At 57.4% G+C, this 19,222-nt stretch overlaps 2 protein-coding genes and 1 long non-coding RNA gene across 4 annotated transcripts in view; 1 reads left to right on the plus strand and 2 right to left on the minus strand.

Annotated features, from left to right (window-relative positions):
• The window catches only part of FANCA (FA complementation group A), a 34,729-nt gene extending 26,572 nt beyond the window's left edge, over positions 1–8,157 (minus strand). Inside the window, exons 1-9 of the mRNA XM_032195733.1 lie at positions 8,118–8,157; positions 7,510–7,619; positions 6,528–6,600; positions 5,937–6,079; positions 5,323–5,418; positions 3,543–3,616; positions 2,268–2,380; positions 1,667–1,749; positions 1,194–1,227 (exon numbers count right to left, since the gene is read on the minus strand). Of these exons, the coding sequence (XP_032051624.1) occupies positions 1,194–1,227; positions 1,667–1,749; positions 2,268–2,380; positions 3,543–3,616; positions 5,323–5,418; positions 5,937–6,079; positions 6,528–6,600; positions 7,510–7,619; positions 8,118–8,157 (766 nt within the window). The remainder of the gene's footprint in view (positions 1–1,193; positions 1,228–1,666; positions 1,750–2,267; positions 2,381–3,542; positions 3,617–5,322; positions 5,419–5,936; positions 6,080–6,527; positions 6,601–7,509; positions 7,620–8,117) is intronic.
• A 1,942-nt stretch (positions 8,158–10,099) lies between these two features.
• On the minus strand, positions 10,100–12,235 carry LOC116493972. The gene is made up of 2 exons (XR_004253818.1): positions 12,046–12,235; positions 10,100–10,565 (listed from the first exon to the last, which is right to left on the minus strand). It is a non-coding gene; the product is annotated as an uncharacterized LOC116493972 (long non-coding RNA).
• A 123-nt stretch (positions 12,236–12,358) lies between these two features.
• Positions 12,359–19,165, plus strand: SPIRE2 (spire type actin nucleation factor 2). 2 transcript variants are annotated; one of them, XM_032195862.1, is made up of 15 exons: positions 12,359–12,615; positions 15,101–15,138; positions 15,420–15,779; positions 15,968–16,048; positions 16,127–16,291; positions 16,389–16,475; positions 16,597–16,720; positions 16,832–17,001; positions 17,105–17,267; positions 17,520–17,653; positions 17,788–17,922; positions 17,998–18,065; positions 18,182–18,209; positions 18,389–18,504; positions 18,614–19,165. In XM_032195862.1, exons 1-15 carry the CDS (start codon positions 12,372–12,374, stop codon positions 18,807–18,809), a joined length of 2,109 nt encoding a protein of 702 aa, XP_032051753.1. In that variant the 5' UTR covers positions 12,359–12,371; the 3' UTR covers positions 18,810–19,165. The 2 variants fall into 2 exon arrangements, with proteins under 2 accessions (XP_032051753.1, XP_032051754.1); XM_032195863.1 differs by having other exon boundaries at positions 12,359–12,579.
• Positions 19,166–19,222: the final 57 nt, after the last annotated feature.

A 19,222-nucleotide genomic window follows, 5' to 3' on the forward strand; every position in this document is an offset into this window, starting at 1 on the left:
CCCCAGAATCCCTCCAGTCCTGTGTTTATGAGGGTTATTTTTCAAGTGCCAACACCATTAAAGGGTCACCTGAGATGGGAGTCATACATACTAAATAATAAAGCACTTCTCTTACAGCTTTCCCTTTTTAGCACTGCTCAGTGAGGTCTGTAAGGCAGCTCTGTCTCCAGACAATGCTTTCTGCCAGACGTGGGTAAGGGATCAGGCTGGAGATACCCACACGGAGAGATGCAGAAGGGCAGGGGGGGGACAGATCTCATGCTGTGTCCTGGTTTTCAGTCATTTTACAACAGGCAAAAAGCGCTGATTTCTGCAACAGCTCTGAGCATGCTGCTGAAACATGCCAGCAAGGAAAGAGGTAAAGCGCTGTCACTAAGGAGACAGAGAAGTAAGAACACCCACACAGCCAGATTAGATGAATACAATGGCCTAGAGCACGTGAGGAGGTGTAAGTGAATGCTTCCTCTGCAGACAAAACAGCACAGCAGAACCAGCAGCTTACTGCGAAGATCGTCTGTGACACAAGGCAAAAAAAAAACCTTCTCGTGTGTTCAGTCTTTCTGCAATAGGATTTGTAATGCACATCAGGCACTACTACACTTGAGCTCTAAGCAGCAGCATAACTGCCCAGGCCTAAACAGGCACGCTGGGCATGGGACCGTTGAACACTGTTTTTTTAAAGACTAAGCATGCACATTAGAAGTCTTTGCTCCACATAAAAAAAAAAAAAAAAAAAAAAAAAAAATCAGGTTTCACAAGCCATTAGTCTGCAAACCCAAACAGCAAGTCAGCAAAATAGCTTGCTTGAACTTAACTTGGTAAATTCAAAGTTGAATTTAATAAGCAGAAAAAAAATTATCCTAGTTTAACCTCTGTGCTACAACACATTGGATTGTTTCCAACCAAACTTGTTAAAAATCAGCTCAGATATCTTTACCTGATGCTGCAGCTGGGAGGATCAAAAATGAACTAGCACAAAAAGCAAGAAATTATCGTTGGTGTTAGAAGACACTCGCTTTACAAGAGCAAAGGAAAAAACAGAAGCACAAAGAATCAGTGAAATAAATACAACACAGGCAAAGCATGCCAGAGAGGACTGTTCCAAGTCCTTCAGAGATTCAGTAACGAGCAAGGAACTAAAGCCTAGCAAACAGCAGTGACTGCACAAAGTTACAAATCACAAGAACACTTACATGTCAACATTCTTTGTAAAACAGCACGACAGATCTGTTCAAAAATGACAAATTAAGAATTTTGTGTTTAAAACAGCTACAATTATATGCAGGAAAAGTGAACTGAGTCAAATAACAAGGTTTTGTCTCTCCTAAATTAAAGCTTAACTTTTACCTCAGGCTCTAATGCAGAACAGATACAACAGGCAGACAGGAAAGCATTTTCCATGCTTCATATACAAACGGAAAAAAAAGGGCAATCGAGGTGAACCCAAGGAAGCTAAAAAGCCTCTGACAAGTCACCTAGGAGAAAGTCTCTTTACAAAGGTCTCTGGTTTCACCATTTCTTCCTTAGACACTCCAGTAAATGGACCATTGCCTTTTCTTTGTTGCTCTAAGCTCAGATTTAAAGAAATCACTCATAAATGCAGAGACACATAAAATGCAAGTACTTTTTTTAAACAGTTATCTTTAAAGTTTCATTTTGTCCTTACATTGGGGACCTTCTTGAATTCACACGTCCTTCCCAGCTCTGACGTTTGCTGAAAGCCATTCTGAAGAAACGTGATCGCAAAGTCTGCAAGTCAAGAAGGAATGAGTGTTTCAGCATCCCCTTATGATAAAAACCTCTTGCCCTTCTGCCTTCCTGTCTCAGTCCCCCAGGGGGACTGGTGGCTGAAAGACATCACCCGCTGAACAGCACAGTCAGCAAGACTGCCAACACTCTGTTTTTTTCTTGGACTAAAATTGCTCTCAGGCAAAAAGGACCGAGAACAATCAATGACAAGCAGCACAGAAATGTCAAGGATTGTAAAGACCACGCTGCTTACAGGTGTCACACACTTTTACCATCTCAGAGCTCAGGTGAATTGTACCTGAGCCACTGCACTGGCCCAAAGGCCAGGCTACAGCACTCCAAGCAATCGTTTTCAGGAAAGAATTGGTAAATTCACCAAATATACTTCCCTCATTGAAAGAAGGTAAGAAAATGCAAAGCACAGTCCACATTCTCACACTCCTAGCTACTGACTTGTGGGCCCGTGCTGCAGGCCAGCAGTGGGACCCCACTTTGCAGTGCCCAGCTCAGTGCCTTGCCTGAGAGAACGCTCCCAGCGAGCTCCGCGTCCTGCGAGGGCTCCTCCGCCTGCTCACACAGAGCACAAAGGCTGCTGCACAGCCACTCCACCACAGCAGGGGCGTCAGGATTGCTGAGAACAAACAAAAGCACGTTCAGTTCAATCCCCTCTACACTTTGCGATGTTTGGTTTTTGCCCCACCATCCCCTTGGACTTAGGCAAGAGACATCTTTGTGGGACTCGGCACTACATGAGGCAGTTCACTTCTTTTCATTGTAAAAGTCAACAAGAACTTTATTTGCTTCACAGTAAGATAAGAAACAATACACATGGAATTGTGTATTGAAGTATGAGTATTAATCATATCTGACATAAAGGTATTTCAATTTAAAGACTTCTTTTACAAGATTTTAGTTCTGATTTCTACGATACTTGGGTAAAAATGCTTTAAAAAATATATATATATATTTTTTATATATATAATATATATATATTTTTTATTATTATTTTTATTTTATTATTTTTTTTATATATAAAATATATATATATATATATATATATATAAAAAACAAGCTCTATCTCTTTGGTTTCCTTAAAGCACAGGAAGCACTGAAGGCTTTTTTCCTGTCTCATTAACAGACAAGTAAATCGGCATCAAGGGCTGTATCAAAGATCGTTGTAATATTCCTTTGACACCATAAGAAAACATCCTGAGGTTCTGAAAGAGTAAGCTCTGTATTGGGAAAAATAAATAAATTCTTAGAACAACTATTCCCCAGAGATTAACTCTGCCTCACTTTATTGCAACACTGGCGTTGAGATGACAGAAGCACGCAGTCTATGTGCAACAAGACCTCTCACCAAGAGCAGCACTAATTTTCACTGGCTGCACAAGAGTTTCCAAAGCAGCTCTCACGGCATGGCCAGATGATCCTAAAGAGCTGGGTTACCGTGTCCTTCCCCAGACTGTGTGGTACCTGCCTGCTGTGCCAGTGAAACAGTGAAATAAACATCAGGCAGCACGGGCTGCAGTGGTGCTTCTCGCCCAACCGTTTGCTTCGCACCCCAATTGCCTGGGCAGCCATCAGACAAGCAGCCACCGTGGCCTGAACTGTGCTAATTAACCCAGAGTAACCTCTCAAACCCCGGGTAACTTCTTAAATCCTGCTAATCTGATCACCTGCAAGCATCTGACTATATTCATAGTCCAGAATACTCATGTCTAATCCCCGATTAGATTTCAATAGGCTTTAAGAGATTAAATATATCTGCAAACCTATAAACCTCTGCTCACCTCTCCAGCAGCTCTCCCAGTCCAATGATGTTGCCTCTGTGCAGGTGCCACACAGCTTCCAGCACTGGAAGGTCCTAGCAGGAATGGCACAATTAGGTCCCAGGGCACATTTCACACTTAACAACAACGTTTTGATAAGGTAACCTATATAGATAAAAGGAAACTAAACTTCGTTCATTCAGAGTTATCAATTCTGTGTTCCATTCATAAATTCACCCACCTTTGTCCCCCTGGAATAATCCTGATTTTGCATATCCAAAAGAGCAGTGGCTATCCCATAAAACAGGGGGTAGTATTACATTTTGAGCCCTGTTAATTCAGAACCATCTTGGAGAATTATCACTCAGTCTCGTAACTCTTTGGCAGTTTCTGTGGAGCAGGTTTGCTGCTCTCAAATCCAATTCCCAAGAGGAGACTGCAGAAAGAGATTCTGCAGCTCTACAAGAAGACGGGCCCATGGGCATGGAGGAAAACCAAGCACCGCCTGAGCAGTCTTTGAGCACGCAAGGCATTTGGAAGACAAATCCCACTAGCCTTCTGCAGAGACTGGTAGCTGCTTCTTAGCATGACCCCCAACTCGCCCACATAGTTTGTCTTCAACAGCCTAATCCTTTACTGTAACGATCTCAATTACATAGCAGCACTTGGTCTCCATGTCTACCTGAGAAAAAGGAGATTTTAATCAGCCCATAAAATTCACAGGATTCTATTTTCAGCCTGTGAATGGATATTTGAGACTAGAGCATGCCTCTTTATCCAGGGGGATCAGTCTCTTCCTTCTTTCCCAGCAGAGCAGCAAGCAACCAAGATTGTCCTGCTCACAAAAAGTCCCTTACTCTAGAGCACCATTTATCTTCACAAAACAAACCACACAAATGAAATCAAGCCAACACATTTGTGAAGCAATGCAACCTGTTATCTGCTCTCGTATTTCTCTCAAGCCATTTGCTGCACAAACTCACTCAGGCTTATCACAATTCCCAGACAAACATAACAGAGAACCAGAATGCCACAGACCCACTGAGCACCGCTGGCAAAGTGCACAAAGGACCCCTGGGGCTGTGACACCCCACAGCCAGCTGCGAGTCTGCACTGACCTGAGCAGCAAGCCTATGCACCACCTGACGGACAGTTATCAGCATATTTCATTGAAAACAGTAAGGAGTGAAGCTAAATAAGAGAGAGAATGATCCCTCCAAAGCTTGTATTAGCTGCAGTGTCACCCCGGACAAGACTAATCCCACTACCTGTGCTGTAACTCCAGATGCCACATTTGCCATGCCCTTCCTTGCTTCTAAAAGCTACACAAACCCAGAAGTGCTCTGACAAATGGAAATGGATTAAAATCTCCTTCAGAGAGGCAACCTGCCTGCCTGGCTCCCCAAAAAGCTCGATCACCAAGACGCTGCCAACTTTCTTGTGTGGCAGTTTCTCAGCAGAACTCAGCACACAGTTTTAATGATTCTTCGAAACCTCTGTAAAGCCCTCATCAAAAATAAAGCAAATCTTGCCACAGAGGTAATTAAGCAGAACAGACAACAACACAGACGTTCTTAGGAGAAATTCAAGACCACAGTTGACCACAAGCAGGGATAAGCAATGGCAAGGCTACCATAGATTACAAGAAACACCAAAGAAAATGGAACACAGATCAGAGCATCACTCCAGGTTACAGCTATCCCTGCCCTTTGCTGGAAAAGAGGGTTGCAAGCACACTACCTGATTCCACAGATGAAATCTAAATGGCTTGTGACAGCAACCTTTCTTTGTGAGTTCTTACCTGCATTTTCCATATTTCTTGACAGAAGTGTGAGCGACTGAACACGTTGTTCACCAACAAATCCTTGACTGTTTGAAGCAAGCAAGACAGTCTCTCCTGGAATCACCCAAAAAAATAAGCAGAAATTATTTCCCTCGTAAATAACGCATTCTTACAAAAATAACTTTTTTTTTTTCCCCCTTGCTTTCTGTTTTTCAAATATTTGAATGGTGGAGAGAATTCATGGGGAAGGCCCACACCTTTCTTCTCAAGGCTGAGTCAAAGGCAGCTGAGCTGACAGCACTGGCACCTGACAGCTACTCAGAGGCGAGGTGAGCCAGCAGTCCTGGCACAGATTTTGTACAGAAGACCGTCACCATACCTCGCTACGCTGCAAACTGAGACTGATAAAGATGGAACTACGGATAAAAGAGACCAAGCCACACCAGGGAACACACTAGAGGTGACAATATAGGGCCTGCTTAGAGATACTCTAGTAACAGACAGGAAACTTCACTTCCAAGGTGTCAAAAAGTAGCTCCTTTCCTGTACAGAAGACTGCCACATTTCTATGAGCATTTCAAACACACAAATACTGATTTCTTAATAAACTAAATGTAAGGCTTTTTGCTTACTCTCTGGTCCAAGTTCAGCAGTGGTACTTGAGAGGGGCTTGCAGAAGGCTGACAGATCTGCTCAATGTTGGTAACAGCGTTTTTGGCTGCCAAGACTGCTGCGGGGACACCCAATCTTGATGCCTGTTCCTGCAGAACAGAGACTAAAACCAAAACCCCACAATGCAGAAACCTGACATCATGCAGTATAAATCAGTGCATGAATACATGACTGTGAACAGAGAAATCCCAGGTCTTAAAACTCCTTCCAGCACCAATATCATTTGTTGTACTGGGCAAGTCATTTATATTTCCATGCATCATTCCTTTACCACACATAAAATGATGGCATAACAAGCATAGAAATGGAAAATCCCTGCTAAGTAGAATTTTGTATTTTAATCTTGCAAGACTCACAGGAACACTTTAGAATAATCAAAATATTTGAAAATCAGACCTTGCCAAGGGTGTCATTCACCGAACAAGTAAGATACAAGCAGCTGAATGGGAGACCAGAACAGTGCGAAGGAAGTAAAATCAGGATTGCATTTAACAGACAAATTTATAAGTGAAGTTCTTTTCCATGTCTGCAACCAATGGTATTTTGCTCACCAATAAACGATTCTGACAATGCTTCCTGTTGCTCTTTGCCACTCTCTCCAGCTGGCTTGACTAAATCTTCCACCTGCACGCAAAACAAAAACATTAACAGTCTTGGATGTCTGTTACACACTTTTACAAATATATTCCCTCCAAAGCATAATTAGCAGCTCTGGCATTCTATGGGGCTGGAGCAATTGACACGAAATTAACACCATGCTCCTGCACAGTCATGGTAAACCATGGATTTTAAGGCACCTTGCAAGATATAAATACATTCCTTTTATTCAGAGAAAGCGAGAAACATGTCAAAGTTCCTTGTCCATAGTTACCCAACAGATCAGCACCAGAAATCTTGTCTGTGCAGTTACAGTGTCATAAATATTCGATGAACACAGCAAAACTTTGCATCCTTTTATAGCTAAATCACCCCTCCCCTTATTATCTGCTTTTAAATAAAGACACACATTCTCTAGAGAAAGAAACATTCTTGTGGCTGAACCATGGGAAGTATTGGAATTGCCTACTCCAGTTACCAAAACCAAAAACTTTCACTAGTGTGGGAGGAGATGGTATAACATGGCCAAGATAGAATCTTGGCTTAAGCACGTATGCAGACAAATCAAACATGTCTTCATAAAGAAAGTCACGTTAGTCAGAAATGGTTGGTAATTCAGAAAATCTAATAGCCTCTCCAGCTTTTTTTCCCCCTATACACACAAAAAGGCAATTCTGGCACCCAGACAGGTGCTGGATTTCCATTTATCCATTTGTCCCATGCTTGACCATTTTTAGCCGATAACAATAACAAAAAAAAGGTCTAATTTCTGCAAAGCAGACCTCTAAGCTTCAGCTTACGTCCACAGTGCTGTTTTTTCCTTTTCACTTATCATGAAAAATGTGTTCCTGGGACATTTCACAGCTGCCCTGGGAATGACCCTGATGGAAATCCCTCTCCAGCAGGCATCTCCCGAGGTCCCTGCCCCGCTCCTACCTCCAGGAGGAGGTCGTTCAGGTTCTGATGGCGGTCCAGAAGCCGCAGAGCTGCTTGACAGAGCTCTGCTCCGCTCCCAAAGGTGCTTCTTCGTTTCCTGGCTCTCCCTGCTGAGAAGTTTGGGTTTATTTTAAAACCAAAGCGTGCTCTGGCCCCCGCTGATGAGGCAATCTCCCTCTCCCACCCCGCTGCCCCACCACACATCACTGACAGCACTGAGAGGGCCCTGGCCAGACCCTCAGTGGGCAGAAACCAAGCAGGACATTTCACACACAGCACAGGGCAGCGAGGCCCATGAAGCCTGCGGCCTTCAGCACACATTGGGATGAGGAGCCCAGTTCAGCCAAGGCCGCCAGGCATTGCACCGTTGGCCTTGGCCTTGCCCAAGCCAAATTTTACCAGACACCCCCACCTCAGGACACCCCCACCTCAGGGCTCTGCGAGCAGCTCCTGAGGGGGCCAGACAGCACCTGAAGGGCTGGGGACACCCGAGGGGCTAGGACAGGGCTGCCTGGAGCCCCAAACCAGATGAGGGGCGAGCTGTCGGGCACAGAGGATGCCCCCAGCCCTCTCCCCCGAGCGCCAGGGCGGCCCCGGCCCGCACCCACCCAGCAGCGCCCTCAGCTCGCTCCCGCCCGCGCCCGCCATCATGGCGGCGCCCAGCCGCTGCCCGCCAAACCAACCCGCCCGCTCCGCGCCGCCATTGGCCGCCCGCCCAGGCGCTCCCTTCGCCTATTGGTTGGAAGAGGCGCGGTCCCGCCCGCCCTCCCGCCCGCCATCTTGGTAGTGGCGGCGGCAGGAGGCCGCCATGTTGGGGAGGGCGGGGTGGCGTGAGGTGGTGGGTGCTTTAGGGTCCTGTGTGGGACTGTCACTGCTGCCATGGGTACCCGTGGCTGCCGAGGGTACAGAGCAGGAGGTGGCAGCTCACTGTGTGTGGAACAAAAGCAGCTCCCTGTGTGTGGAACACAAGCATTGCCCAGGGAAGGTGGAAATTCACCCCAGGGTCTCACCCGCTGGCTGCAGGCGTTCAGCGCCCTGTGCTGGAATCGGCCCTGGGGTGCTTTTAGGGCAGCACTGGTCCCACGAGGGACTGACCCCACAGTCCTCACCGCCAGAGCTGAAATCCCTTCCCGGCAGCGCTGGGGCTGCGGCCCTGTGCTTGCTGTGCCAGCCCCAACCCGCCAGCCTCTCCTTCCCCCTGCCACAGTGCAGGAGGTGGCACAATGTCCCTGTCACGCTCCTGGTCAGGGAGGTCGTCCCCAACGTGTGAATCAAACAGAAAACTTCTCCCTTACCAGCATCCCTGGCAGGCTGCTGCAGCCTCGCAGGTTTGCCAGCCTGCGAAGAGCGGCTCTCGCTATATTTAATCCCTCGGTGCACTATCTGTGAGGTATCCTCAGTTAATGTGGTCTGCTCGGAGGATTGGTTTTAATTGAAATATTAATGAAGAATAGTCTAGAAAGGAAATGGAGCCTTAACAAGCGCGCCGTGATTCAACATCCCTGCCTTTGCAGTGCTGTCAGCCAGACCCTGCCGAGGGAGCATCCCTGTCCAGGCTCTCCTCCTGCCCCAGGGCACATCCCGCTGCGCTGCTGGGCCATGTCAAGCTGCTCCGAGGGCATGGATCCCACCCGGGGACCTGCCTCTGTGGGGAGATCTTCCTCAGCTGCAGGGCGAGCAGCTTGGGGGCCTTGTGTCCACCCCTTGGTTGTGTCCAGGCAAGGGGAAGGTGAAACTCGGTCGTACCAGAGACCTCTGTGATAAAACTGCCCCTGCGGGTGGGAGCATTGTGGAATCCGTCCCGATCTGTTCAGCATCATGCCTATGAGCCATGCTTGCCCAGGGCAACAGGCTCAGACATCCACTCCTCGGTGGTGCCTGGGGACAGGACTGGCCTCCAGTGCTCACAGCCCCTGGCTGCTTTGATCAGGAGTGAGGACTGGGGTTCAATAAGGGGTTAGCATGGGAATTTTGGGGTGCCAGAATGCCTGAGAGCAGTCAGCAGGCCACTACATCCTGCACCGTCAGGAAACTGGGCAAAAACACCACATCAAAGGGCCAAAGTGACGAGAAACCTCCCAAAAAGGTGAGAGGAGGTGCAGCCAAGGGTTGTACTTGAGGTGGCAATGCCAGGGAGCTCCCCTTGAGCTCAGGCACGTCCAAGTCCGGCCACATCTGAGGCCAGCACGCCCCAAGAGCACAGCACCTCGCCAAGCACTCCCTCCCTTCACGGTCCTGAGCCCAGTGCAGCAGCCAAGGAAGCTGAATACGTGCATCTAGCCCCACAGGAGCTGTGCGCAGTCATCTCGACTTCCTGGGGCTGTTCAAGGAAATTTTTTGCATACGACAAAGGAAACCCAGGCAGTGTATTACCTGAAAACAAACACTGTGCACAGCTCTGCCCCGTGTCCCAGCCCCGCCACGCTGCCGCTCGTCACGCTTTGACACGCAGGGGGGTGGGAAGTGGGGAAATCTGACGCTCCTGCAGTGATTTGCAACCTTTTCCCAACCTGTTCATTTTTTTTTCCCCTATTTCTTTCATTTTTAATTAAATGTCCCCTATGCACATACACGCTTGGCTTTTGTTTGATTTTTTTCCAAGGCGGTAGCTTTTAATTATATCTTGATTTCACATTAATTACAGTTTCACCCAAAGCGAAGGGCTGTGAGCTTTATAATTCAAATGCGCTCCCACGAATCCTGCCGGCTGGGTTATCGCTGCCTCCAAAGGCCTGCGCCCGGCCCCGGCGGTGCCGCCCTGGCTGTGTCCGGAGGCAGCAGCAGGTCCTGGGGAGCAGGAGAGCCAGCAGCCGGCTTGGCCCACGCCGGGCAGCGCGCTTGGGTTTCCTCCCTCTGCCATCGCTGCCAAAGCAGGCTACAAAGCCGGCTGATGACAGGGTGAATGTCACATTCAAATCGCACTCGTTTGAGCAGAAAGCGAGACGCAGACACGGGCATCACGGCCAAGATCTGCTGCGTTTTCCTTCCTGATGCAGCTGGAGCTCCGTCCTGCCTCGGCTCCCCGTCCCCGTGGCTCCTGGGGCTTTGTGGCCGAGCTGCAGGGGCAGTCAGGATGGCAGCGAGCGTGGTGGCCCCAGGGGGGAGGCAGCCACCACCGTGCTCCCCAAATCCTGGCCCAGCTGATGGTGCATTTGGGCAATCCCAGGGGTGCACAGATGATCTGCATCCGTCCTCCTGCCTCCCCGGCCCCAGGGCACTGCAGCATGCAGGACTGCACTTCCCAGCCGTGCCTTCCTCAACAGCTCAGCTCTGCCATTTCCTTACCCAAAAGATGGAGCTGATGCTGCTCGGGGTGTCCAGGAGGGAATTCTCCCCTAGCTGGAAGCCTCTCGCTCAGCCAAGCCATGGCACTGCAGGCACAGTCCCATCCACGGTGCCCCAGGGCAGCCCTTTGGCCATGAGGGACAGACTGGTGGCCCCAGTGGCCACAGTTCCTGCTCATGGCTTAATGGAGCTGAGGTGGGTTTTGTGCATCATGCAAACGGGAAGCTCGTAATGACAAGCTTCATTTTGCTGCCTGTCCTTTCACGGCAGGCCATCTGCTCCCTGCTCTGCTGCGGGCACAGAGCCATGCCAGCCTCTGTGGGTGCCCCCCCTGCCACGCTCCCATGGGACATCAGCTCAGTGAGACACACCGAGGCCCCACCTCAGTGCCTTCAGCTGGCTTCTGCTGCTCCTGGCCATGCCAAAACAGCAGTGCACCACGCTGCCGGCTGCTGGCGCGCTGCCTGCCTTTGCCCCCAGGCCTCTTCCAGAGGATGCAGCCCGCAGACACCCCAGAAATGCTGCCTCTGGTCCTCCCTGCTCCGGTGCTCGGGTTGCTGGTTTTCAGCCCCAGCCCCGTACACTGGCGAGGTCCCTGCTCCTCCTCCGCAGGCGATGCAGGGCTGCACAGAGCCCACGGGGACACTTCCCCAGGAGACCTCCTGGCTCTGAGTGCTCCCAGGGGCTCCCAGGGGCTCCGTGTGTCCTTGCAGCCACCTTCCTAGCTCGCTGCGCATTGTGATGTGGGATGGCCCCCGAGGAGCTCGTGGCTTCCATGCCTCGGGTCTGAGACTGAGCCCCGAGTCGTGGCCGTGCCTGACCTCTGAGGTGGCCCCAGCAGACCTTCCAGTGGCAGGAATCATTCCATACCACACAGCCCCGTGGTGGGGCTGTCCCACGGCTCTGCTCCACACCCTGCACCCCGCTGTGGGCCCCGCAGCCTGCACAAAGCCACGTGCCCTGCACCCTGCACCCTTCCCCATGCACCCTGCCTGCACTCACGCACCCTGCACCCTACACCCCACTGTGTCCTGCACCCTGTGTGCAGCTATGCCATGCACCCTGCGCCCTGCACCCAGCTGTGCCCTGCACCCTGCATGCAGCTGCATCCTCTGCACTGCGCTGTGCACCCAGCTGCGCCCCGCATCCACCCCGCACCCCGCATGCTGCGCACCCTGCGTGCGCCCTGCGCCCTTGCGCACCCTGCGCGCTCCGCGCCGCGCACCCTGCGCCCTTGCACCTTGCACGCACCCTGCGCCCAGCCCCGCCTCTCGCCGCCGATCCTTGCACCCCGGCAGCTTGCGGGGCCGTGCCGAGCCGTACCGAGCCGTGCTGAACCGAGCCGCACCGAGCTATACCAAACCGCACCGCACCGAGCCCCCGCAGCACCGCGCGCCCCGGGCGGTGGCGACGAGGGAGGAGCCGGCAACGGGGGCGGCGCAGCTCCGAGCCGAGCGGGGCCGAGCCGAGCCGCTCCCCCCCCCCCCACCCCCCAAACACCTCCGCCCCTCCCGCCCCGCCCGTGCGGCGGAGGTCGGCGGCGGCGGCGGCGGCGGCGGGGGCGCGGGGATGGGGCGATGGCGCGGGCCGGTGGCGGGGCCCCGCGGGAGCTGTCCCTGGAGGAGGTGCTGAAGTGCTACGAGCAGCCGCTGAACGAGGAGCAGGCGTGGGCGCTCTGCTTCCAGGGCTGCCGCGCCGCCGCCGCCGCCCCCGCCGCGCCCCCCCGCACCGCAGACATCCGCCTCCGAGCCGACGGGACCGTGGGGCTCCCGGCACCGCCGCCCGGTGAGAAGGGAACGAGGGGAGGGAGCCCCGGGACCGGTAGGGGGTGCTGCGGGGAAGGGGGGGGGAGGACCGAGCCCCGTTGGAAGCTTGGGGGGGGGGGGAGGAACGGGAGCGGGGAGAGGGAACCGGCAGCGGGAGGCAGGGAGGGGGTGGGGAGAGGGATGGGGAGAGGGATGGCACCGCTGCGGGACACGGTGGGCTCCGTGGGAGGCGGGGGGTTGGAGGGCACCCGGGGGGTGGGGGGCTGGCAACCGGTAAACCGGGACCAACAGGCCCCGGTGAGGTGGGGGGTGGAGGGGGGCGCGCACCCCAAGCCTCTGTCCCGGCACCGGGTCGGTTCCAGCATCGGCACCGCGGGTACTGGCACCGGCAGAGGGTCGGTGGCTCGGGGATCCAGGCCCGGTGCGGCACCGGCACCGGCACCGGCAGCACCTTGCCCCGGGAGGAGGCTGCTGGGGCAAGGGGCGTGCGTGGCACAGCGGGTAGGGGCACTGGGGTGCGGGGTGCCCACGGTGCAGGGCCCGGGACACGGAGCCCTTCAGGGCAGGCAGGACACATGGCAGGGACAGGTGTGGGGACAAACCTGCAGGCACACGGGCACTCAGCACACACGCAGCACACCCACGGGATGGGATGCACGCTCAGACCCCACTCTCCCTCCATCCTGGGCACCCGGAAGGGGCATTTTGGGGCAGCACCGTTCCTGACCTTTGGACTCATGGCCGTGCCCTCCCTGCGGGCGGTTGGCGCTGCTGGGCAGGGCCGGCTGTGTTTATGGTCTGTAATTAGGCACCGCCGGGTGCCAGCAGCACTGCGAGGCGGCTCGGCGCGGGGCTGAGCACCGTGTGCCTAATGACAGAGCTGGGGCAGGGCTGAGCCCCCGCCTCGCCCTGCGTGGGGACAGCGTGGGGACAGCCCCGCACCCAGCCCCGGACCAGCGGCTGCGTGCCCCAAGATGGATTTTGGTGCTCGGTGTTTGTGGAGTCTCCTGGGAGCCTCGCAGCCCCACAGGGACACTTCATTGTCACCCCGTGCCCTTGTTCACGGACGGCTGAGGCTGCGGCACCGCTGTGCGTCCCCGCTGCTGGCAGCGGGCAGGGAGGCTGCGGTGTCACTGCGTGTCCTTGCTGCCGGCAGCCGGGCAGGGAAAATCCCAGGGGAACAGGGAATGAAGGGGGATGGAGCTGGGCCCTTCACTGCTGCAGGGTGCTCGAGGGGCTGTGGGTGAGTCCCAGCACCACCTCAGGTAGGGCACGGGCACCGGCACGTGGCTTGGCAGCTGCTCCTGGTTGTGGGGCCAGAATGGGCCGGGTGAGCTGGCAGCAGCCGCCTGAGCAGCTCCAGGTCCCCGTCCCACGGGATGCCCGGCCCCAACCCCGACAGCCCGAGGGAGCAGCCGGCACGTGAGCGCTGCGCAAACACCACCCAAGCGGCCCCGTTTGCCATGGCAGCAGCAGGCGCTGCCGTTCCAGGTGTGGCCGTCCTGCCACAGCCGCGGGCACTTCGTCCCTGATTTACATCCTGGAAAAGATTTTCTGTTTCCTCCCCGTGGCCGGCTCGGCCGGCTCCTCCGCCACCATGCGGGATGTGATGCCGTCCCCTGCAGGGCCGCCGGCGGGGCTTGGGGACGGACGCAGAATCCCACGGTGTTTGATGTGGTCCAGATGGGGCACGGGGTCCCGTGGGATGTTCTCCCATCCCAGCTGACCTCACCCTGCCCTATGAGTGCTGGGCCGGGCATCTGGCCACGGCCGGCACGTGGCCTGAGCCACCTCTCCCCTGGGCTGCTGCATTGATCAGCTAAATGGAGAGGTAATGGACACGGGGGTGGCCTGCGCTCTCCTGGGCCTGGGAAGTGGCTCTGCTCCGCAGCTGCTGCTGGGGAAATCCGAGCCAGGGGCATCTGGGCACTTCCTTCCCTTGGGGTCGGTGCAAAAGGCACTGCTGCTGCGCGTCCTGTGGCCACCGTGCTCCCCCGGGGGGTCTGAGCTGCCTGTGAGGTTATGGCATGGACCTGTGCATGTGTGTGAGTGTGCACGGGGCTTGTGTATGCGTGGTGCTGTGTGTGCACGGTGCCCGTGTGTGTGCACAGCGCCCCAGCCGTGCCGCCTCTGCAGTGAAAGGAGCGCCGTTAGCGCCGTCAGCTGAGCACAGCCCGTCACCACAGCGCACCGCACGCAGGGCGCACTCTGTGGGTGCTCCGCCGGTCCCTCTGCACCCTTCTGGGGCCTGGGGCTGTGCAGGGGGTGCAGAGCACGCTGCTCCCCTGGCCCTAGTGCTAATGGGGTGATGATGCTACCCAACGTGCCACCCAAAATGCCACCTCTCCCTCCCGGCTCCAGCTGTTGGCAGGCAGGGCATCGGCTGGTGCTGGGGGCCAGGGCAGGGGGCTCAGCACCCTGAGGCTGCGCCAGCCATGGGACCAGCTCGGGATGGGGGTGGGGGTCCCAGCTCAGGTGTGGTGGGGAGCATGAGGTGATGTGGGGCGAGCCCTCAATGACTGAGCCTTCCTCTCCCCCAGAGCTGCCCCTGCTGCTGACACCCGCTGCTGAAGCACAGGTATGTGGGGGCCCAGGGTACTCACCAGGCCCCGCATCTCCTCGCTGGCCCCAGCAGGGTGAGCTGGCCTTCTGCCACCGCACCCCATCAGCGCCATGGCTCGGCCATGCCTTTCCTCTGCGCGTGCCCTCCCGCAGGCACCCGTTCCCCTCGCCCTGCAGTAATGGGGTCCTGGGTGCACCGGGGGGGTCAGAGCCAGCCCCAGCAGATGGGGTGTCATGCACAGAGGCTCGGGAGGTGCCAGGGATTGCGGTGGCACAGGCACTGCCATCTCCTTGCAGATGGTGCAGTCCTTGGGCTTCGCCATCTACCGGGCGCTGGACTGGGGGCTGGATGAGAACGAGGAGCGGGAGCTGAGCCCGCAGCTGGAGCAGCTCATCGACCTGATGACCAACAGCGACTCGGAGGACAGCGGCTGCGGCACGGCCGATGAGGGCTATGGGGGGCAGGAGGAGGAGGAGGAGGGCGGCGAGGGGCCGCCGCGGGCCGTGCGCACCTTCGGGCAGGCCATGCGGTGCTGCGCCGCGCGCCTCGCCGACCCTGCCGAAGCCCAAGCTCACTACCAGGCCGTGTGCCGGGCTCTCTTTGCCGAGACGGTGGAGCTCAAAGCTTTCCTGGCCAAAATCCGTGATGCCAAGGAGGTGAGTGCCGGCAGGGAACCCCCCCCAAAATGCTGGGGTGAGCGCGGTGCTTTGCTGCTGCCTGCCCGCAGAGCTGGGGAGGCGCCGGTGCTGCCGTGCACGGGGCTGTGCCAACCTGGGGGCTGCGTGCTGGGCACCCCTTGTGCTGGGTGCTGTGGCAAGGTGACGGTGTCCCCCTGCCGTGGCAGATGCTGCAGAAGCTGAACGAGGATGAGGAGGCAAAGGAGAGGCCGTCTGCAGAGCTGGGCAGCCTGCGCAACACAGACTGGGTACGGCGGTGTGGCAGGAGCTGCCTTGAAGGCCGGGGCCGTGGTGGGGCTGGTGCTGACCCCCCCAACTCCCACCAGGCCCGGCTGTGGGTGCAGCTGATGCGGGAGCTGCGGCACGGCGTGAAGCTGAAGAAGGTGCAGGAGAAGCAGTTCAACCCGCTGCCCACCGAGTACCAGCTCACCCCCTTCGAGATGCTCATGCAGGACATCCGCGCGCGCAACTACAAGCTCCGCAAGGTCATGGTGAGCGCAGCGGGGACGTCCCCACAGCCTGCCAGGTGCTGTGCCGTGGGCCAGCCCGGGCGCTGACACCACCCACGGCCCCTCTGCCCTCTCCCAGGTGGATGGTGACATCCCGCCCCGGGTGAAGAAGGATGCCCACGAGCTCATCCTGGACTTCATCCGCTCCCGGCCCCCGCTCAAGCAGGTGGGTGCCAGCCCCGTGGTGCTGCAGTGCCCCCGTGGCCGGCAGCACCCAGGCTGGGCTCACCGTGAGCCCTGAGGGACCCCGTCCCCAAGCTGCAGCACCCCGGCTCTGCGTCCCCCAGGCGTCAGAGCGACGGCTGCGGCCCCTGCCCCAGAAGCAGAGGACACTGCACGAGAAGATTTTGGAGGAGATCAAGCAGGAGAGGAAGCTCCGGCCCGTGGAGACGCAGTACCGGGGCCAGAAAGGTACCGGCAGCGCCTCCCCTGTGCTGCGGGCGATGCTCTGGAGCTGGGGCAGGTCCCCAGTGCCACATCGGGTCCCCGCACAGAGGCACTGAGCTCTGGTCCCCTCTGCAGGCTACAGCTCCCTGCCCTGCATCCCCCACGCCTGCTCCAGCCACCTCACCTCCAGCTCCTGCATCGACCTCTCCGCGCCGGAGGCCAGCACCGTGCCCCCGCGCCCGCGGCCCCGCGTCCTGCTCAAGGCGCCCACGCTGGCCGAGATGGAGGAGATGAACATCTCCGAGGCAAGAGAGGGCACGCGGTGGGGACGCTGTGGGGCGCATGCCAGGAGGGCAGAGGACGGGGACACGGGGTTCTCCGTGTGACGCAGTCCCTGTGGCCTTGCAGGAGGAGGACTCACCAGGCGCAGAGCCCGGCTTGGGGCTGCCCATGAAGCGGGACCGCTCCTTCTCGGAGCAGGACCTGGCCCAGTTCCAGAGCGAGCTCAGCAGCAGCCAGGCTGCACCCGAGGTGCTGGGGCCACTGGAGCCCGAGCCCCGACCCCGCTCAGGTACCTGCACCCTGTGGCCACCCCAGAAGCCCAGCCCTGCACTGGGGTCTCCATCCTGTGGTGCCATCAGGGCAGTCAGTGCCCCCAGCCCCACAGCCCACCCCATACACCACGTGCCCTGTGGCACCCCTGTCCCCATGTCACCAAGCGTGGCTTTGCCGTGCCCTCCAGCAGGCGCCTGCTGAAGGAGTCTCCTGCAGCAGCGTGTCCTTAGTGTCCCTCCCGCGTCCTCACTGTGTCCCACCCGTGCAGGCTCGGTCCCCGCCAGCTACCACCCGGTGCCGTACGGCTCTGCGCCGCCCCGTGCTGCCCTGGGCTCCGTGGAGGAGAAGCCAGAGGACGGCCCCAGCGCTGCCCCCAGCAGCAGCTCCAAGCACCTCTGGCTGGTGGGTACCTGCAGTGGGGCTGGGGCTGCGAGCACAGCTCGGCATGGGGTGCACGCTGCGTGGGGACCCCCTGTGGCACACCACGCTGGGCGCCCTGTGCCCGTGCCGGGGTGACGGCCCCTCTGTGCCCGCAGGAGTTCAGCCACCCCGTGGAGAGCCTGGCCCTCACGGTGGAGGAGATGATCAACGTGCGCAGGGTGCTGGTCAAGGCCGAGATGGAGAAGTTCCAGCAGAGCAAGGAGCTCTACAACAGCCTGAAGAAGGGGAAGGTGGGAGCCGGGGCTGGAGGGAGCCGGGTTGTCCCCACGCTGCCCTCCTGGTGCTCACCCTGCCTGTGCCCGCAGGTCTGCTGCTGCTGCCGCACCAAGTTCCCCCTCTTCTCCTGGCCCTCAGCCTGCCTCTTCTGCAAGCGGTGAGCACCGTGCCGTGCCATGCCATGCCGTGCCGTGCCGTGCCACAGTGCTGGGAGGGTGGTGGGAGGGTGCCACGGTGCTGGCCTTGCTCAGCAGCCTCTCTCCGTGTCCCCAGGTCCGTCTGCACCTCCTGCAGCCTGAAGGTAAGGGACCTGCCCGGCTCAGTGCCACCAGCCCCTGTCCCCGTCCCTGTCCTGTTAGTAGGGGTGACACCAGGACAGAGGCACCGGGCATGGCCGGCTGGGCTGAGCCCACCCAGCCGGGCCTTAGGGCAGAGGGGGCACCCATGGGTGCTGTCCCTGACGCCTGCACGCCCCGGCAGATGAAGATGCCTTCCAAGAAGCTGGCTCACATCCCCGTCTACGCACTGGGCTTCGAGAGCCTCCCGGGATCACTGCTGGCCAAAGCCCTGCCGCTGCGCAGGAGGGAAACCTTCCAGTGAGTCCCGAACCCCACGAGGGCCCCGCGCCCTCTGCTGCCTTCCTCCCATCCTCCTCCTCCTCCTCCTCCTCTTTTTGGGGGCTGACCACACGCTCTGCGCCCACAGCTCGCTGCAGGGCCCGGGCTGGCGCCGCGTGGAAGAGGAATTCCCCCACATCTACGCCCAGGGCTCGGTCCTGCGCGACGTCTGCAGCGACTGCAGCGGCTTCGTCACCGACGTCGTCTGCTCCAGCCGCCGCAGCGTGGCCGTCCTCAACGCCGCGCCGCGCCGCGCCGCCCGCTGCGAGTCCTGGTACAAGTGAGGGCCCGGCGCCGGCCCCGCCGGGATGTACATATATATATATATATAGGGACAGACACACGGACGGACACACAGCCTCTATATTTATATACCTGACGGACCACGGGGGCGTGGGGCCTGTGGCAGGCCGGCCCCACGTCCCCCAGCCCACGTCCCCCGGGGAGCCGCCCGTCCCCGCCGCTGAGGGGACGCTGGCACGGCCCTTTGGGGACGGGGACCCCCTCCCCGGGGCATCCTCAGCCCCCCCAGCCCCGCTGCAGTGCCAAGGCCTGGCGGGGCTGGGATGCCTTATGGCCCCGCAGCGCTCTGTACATAGCGGCCCTGATAATAAACCATCCCGGGCTGCCCCTCGGGGCCACAGCGGCGGCTCCTGTGCTGGGGGGGTCGGGGAAAGGGGTGCTGGGGGGGATGTGG

This window comes from Aythya fuligula, chromosome 12 (genome assembly GCF_009819795.1).
Source record: "Aythya fuligula isolate bAytFul2 chromosome 12, bAytFul2.pri, whole genome shotgun sequence".
Taxonomy (NCBI): domain Eukaryota; kingdom Metazoa; phylum Chordata; class Aves; order Anseriformes; family Anatidae; genus Aythya; species Aythya fuligula.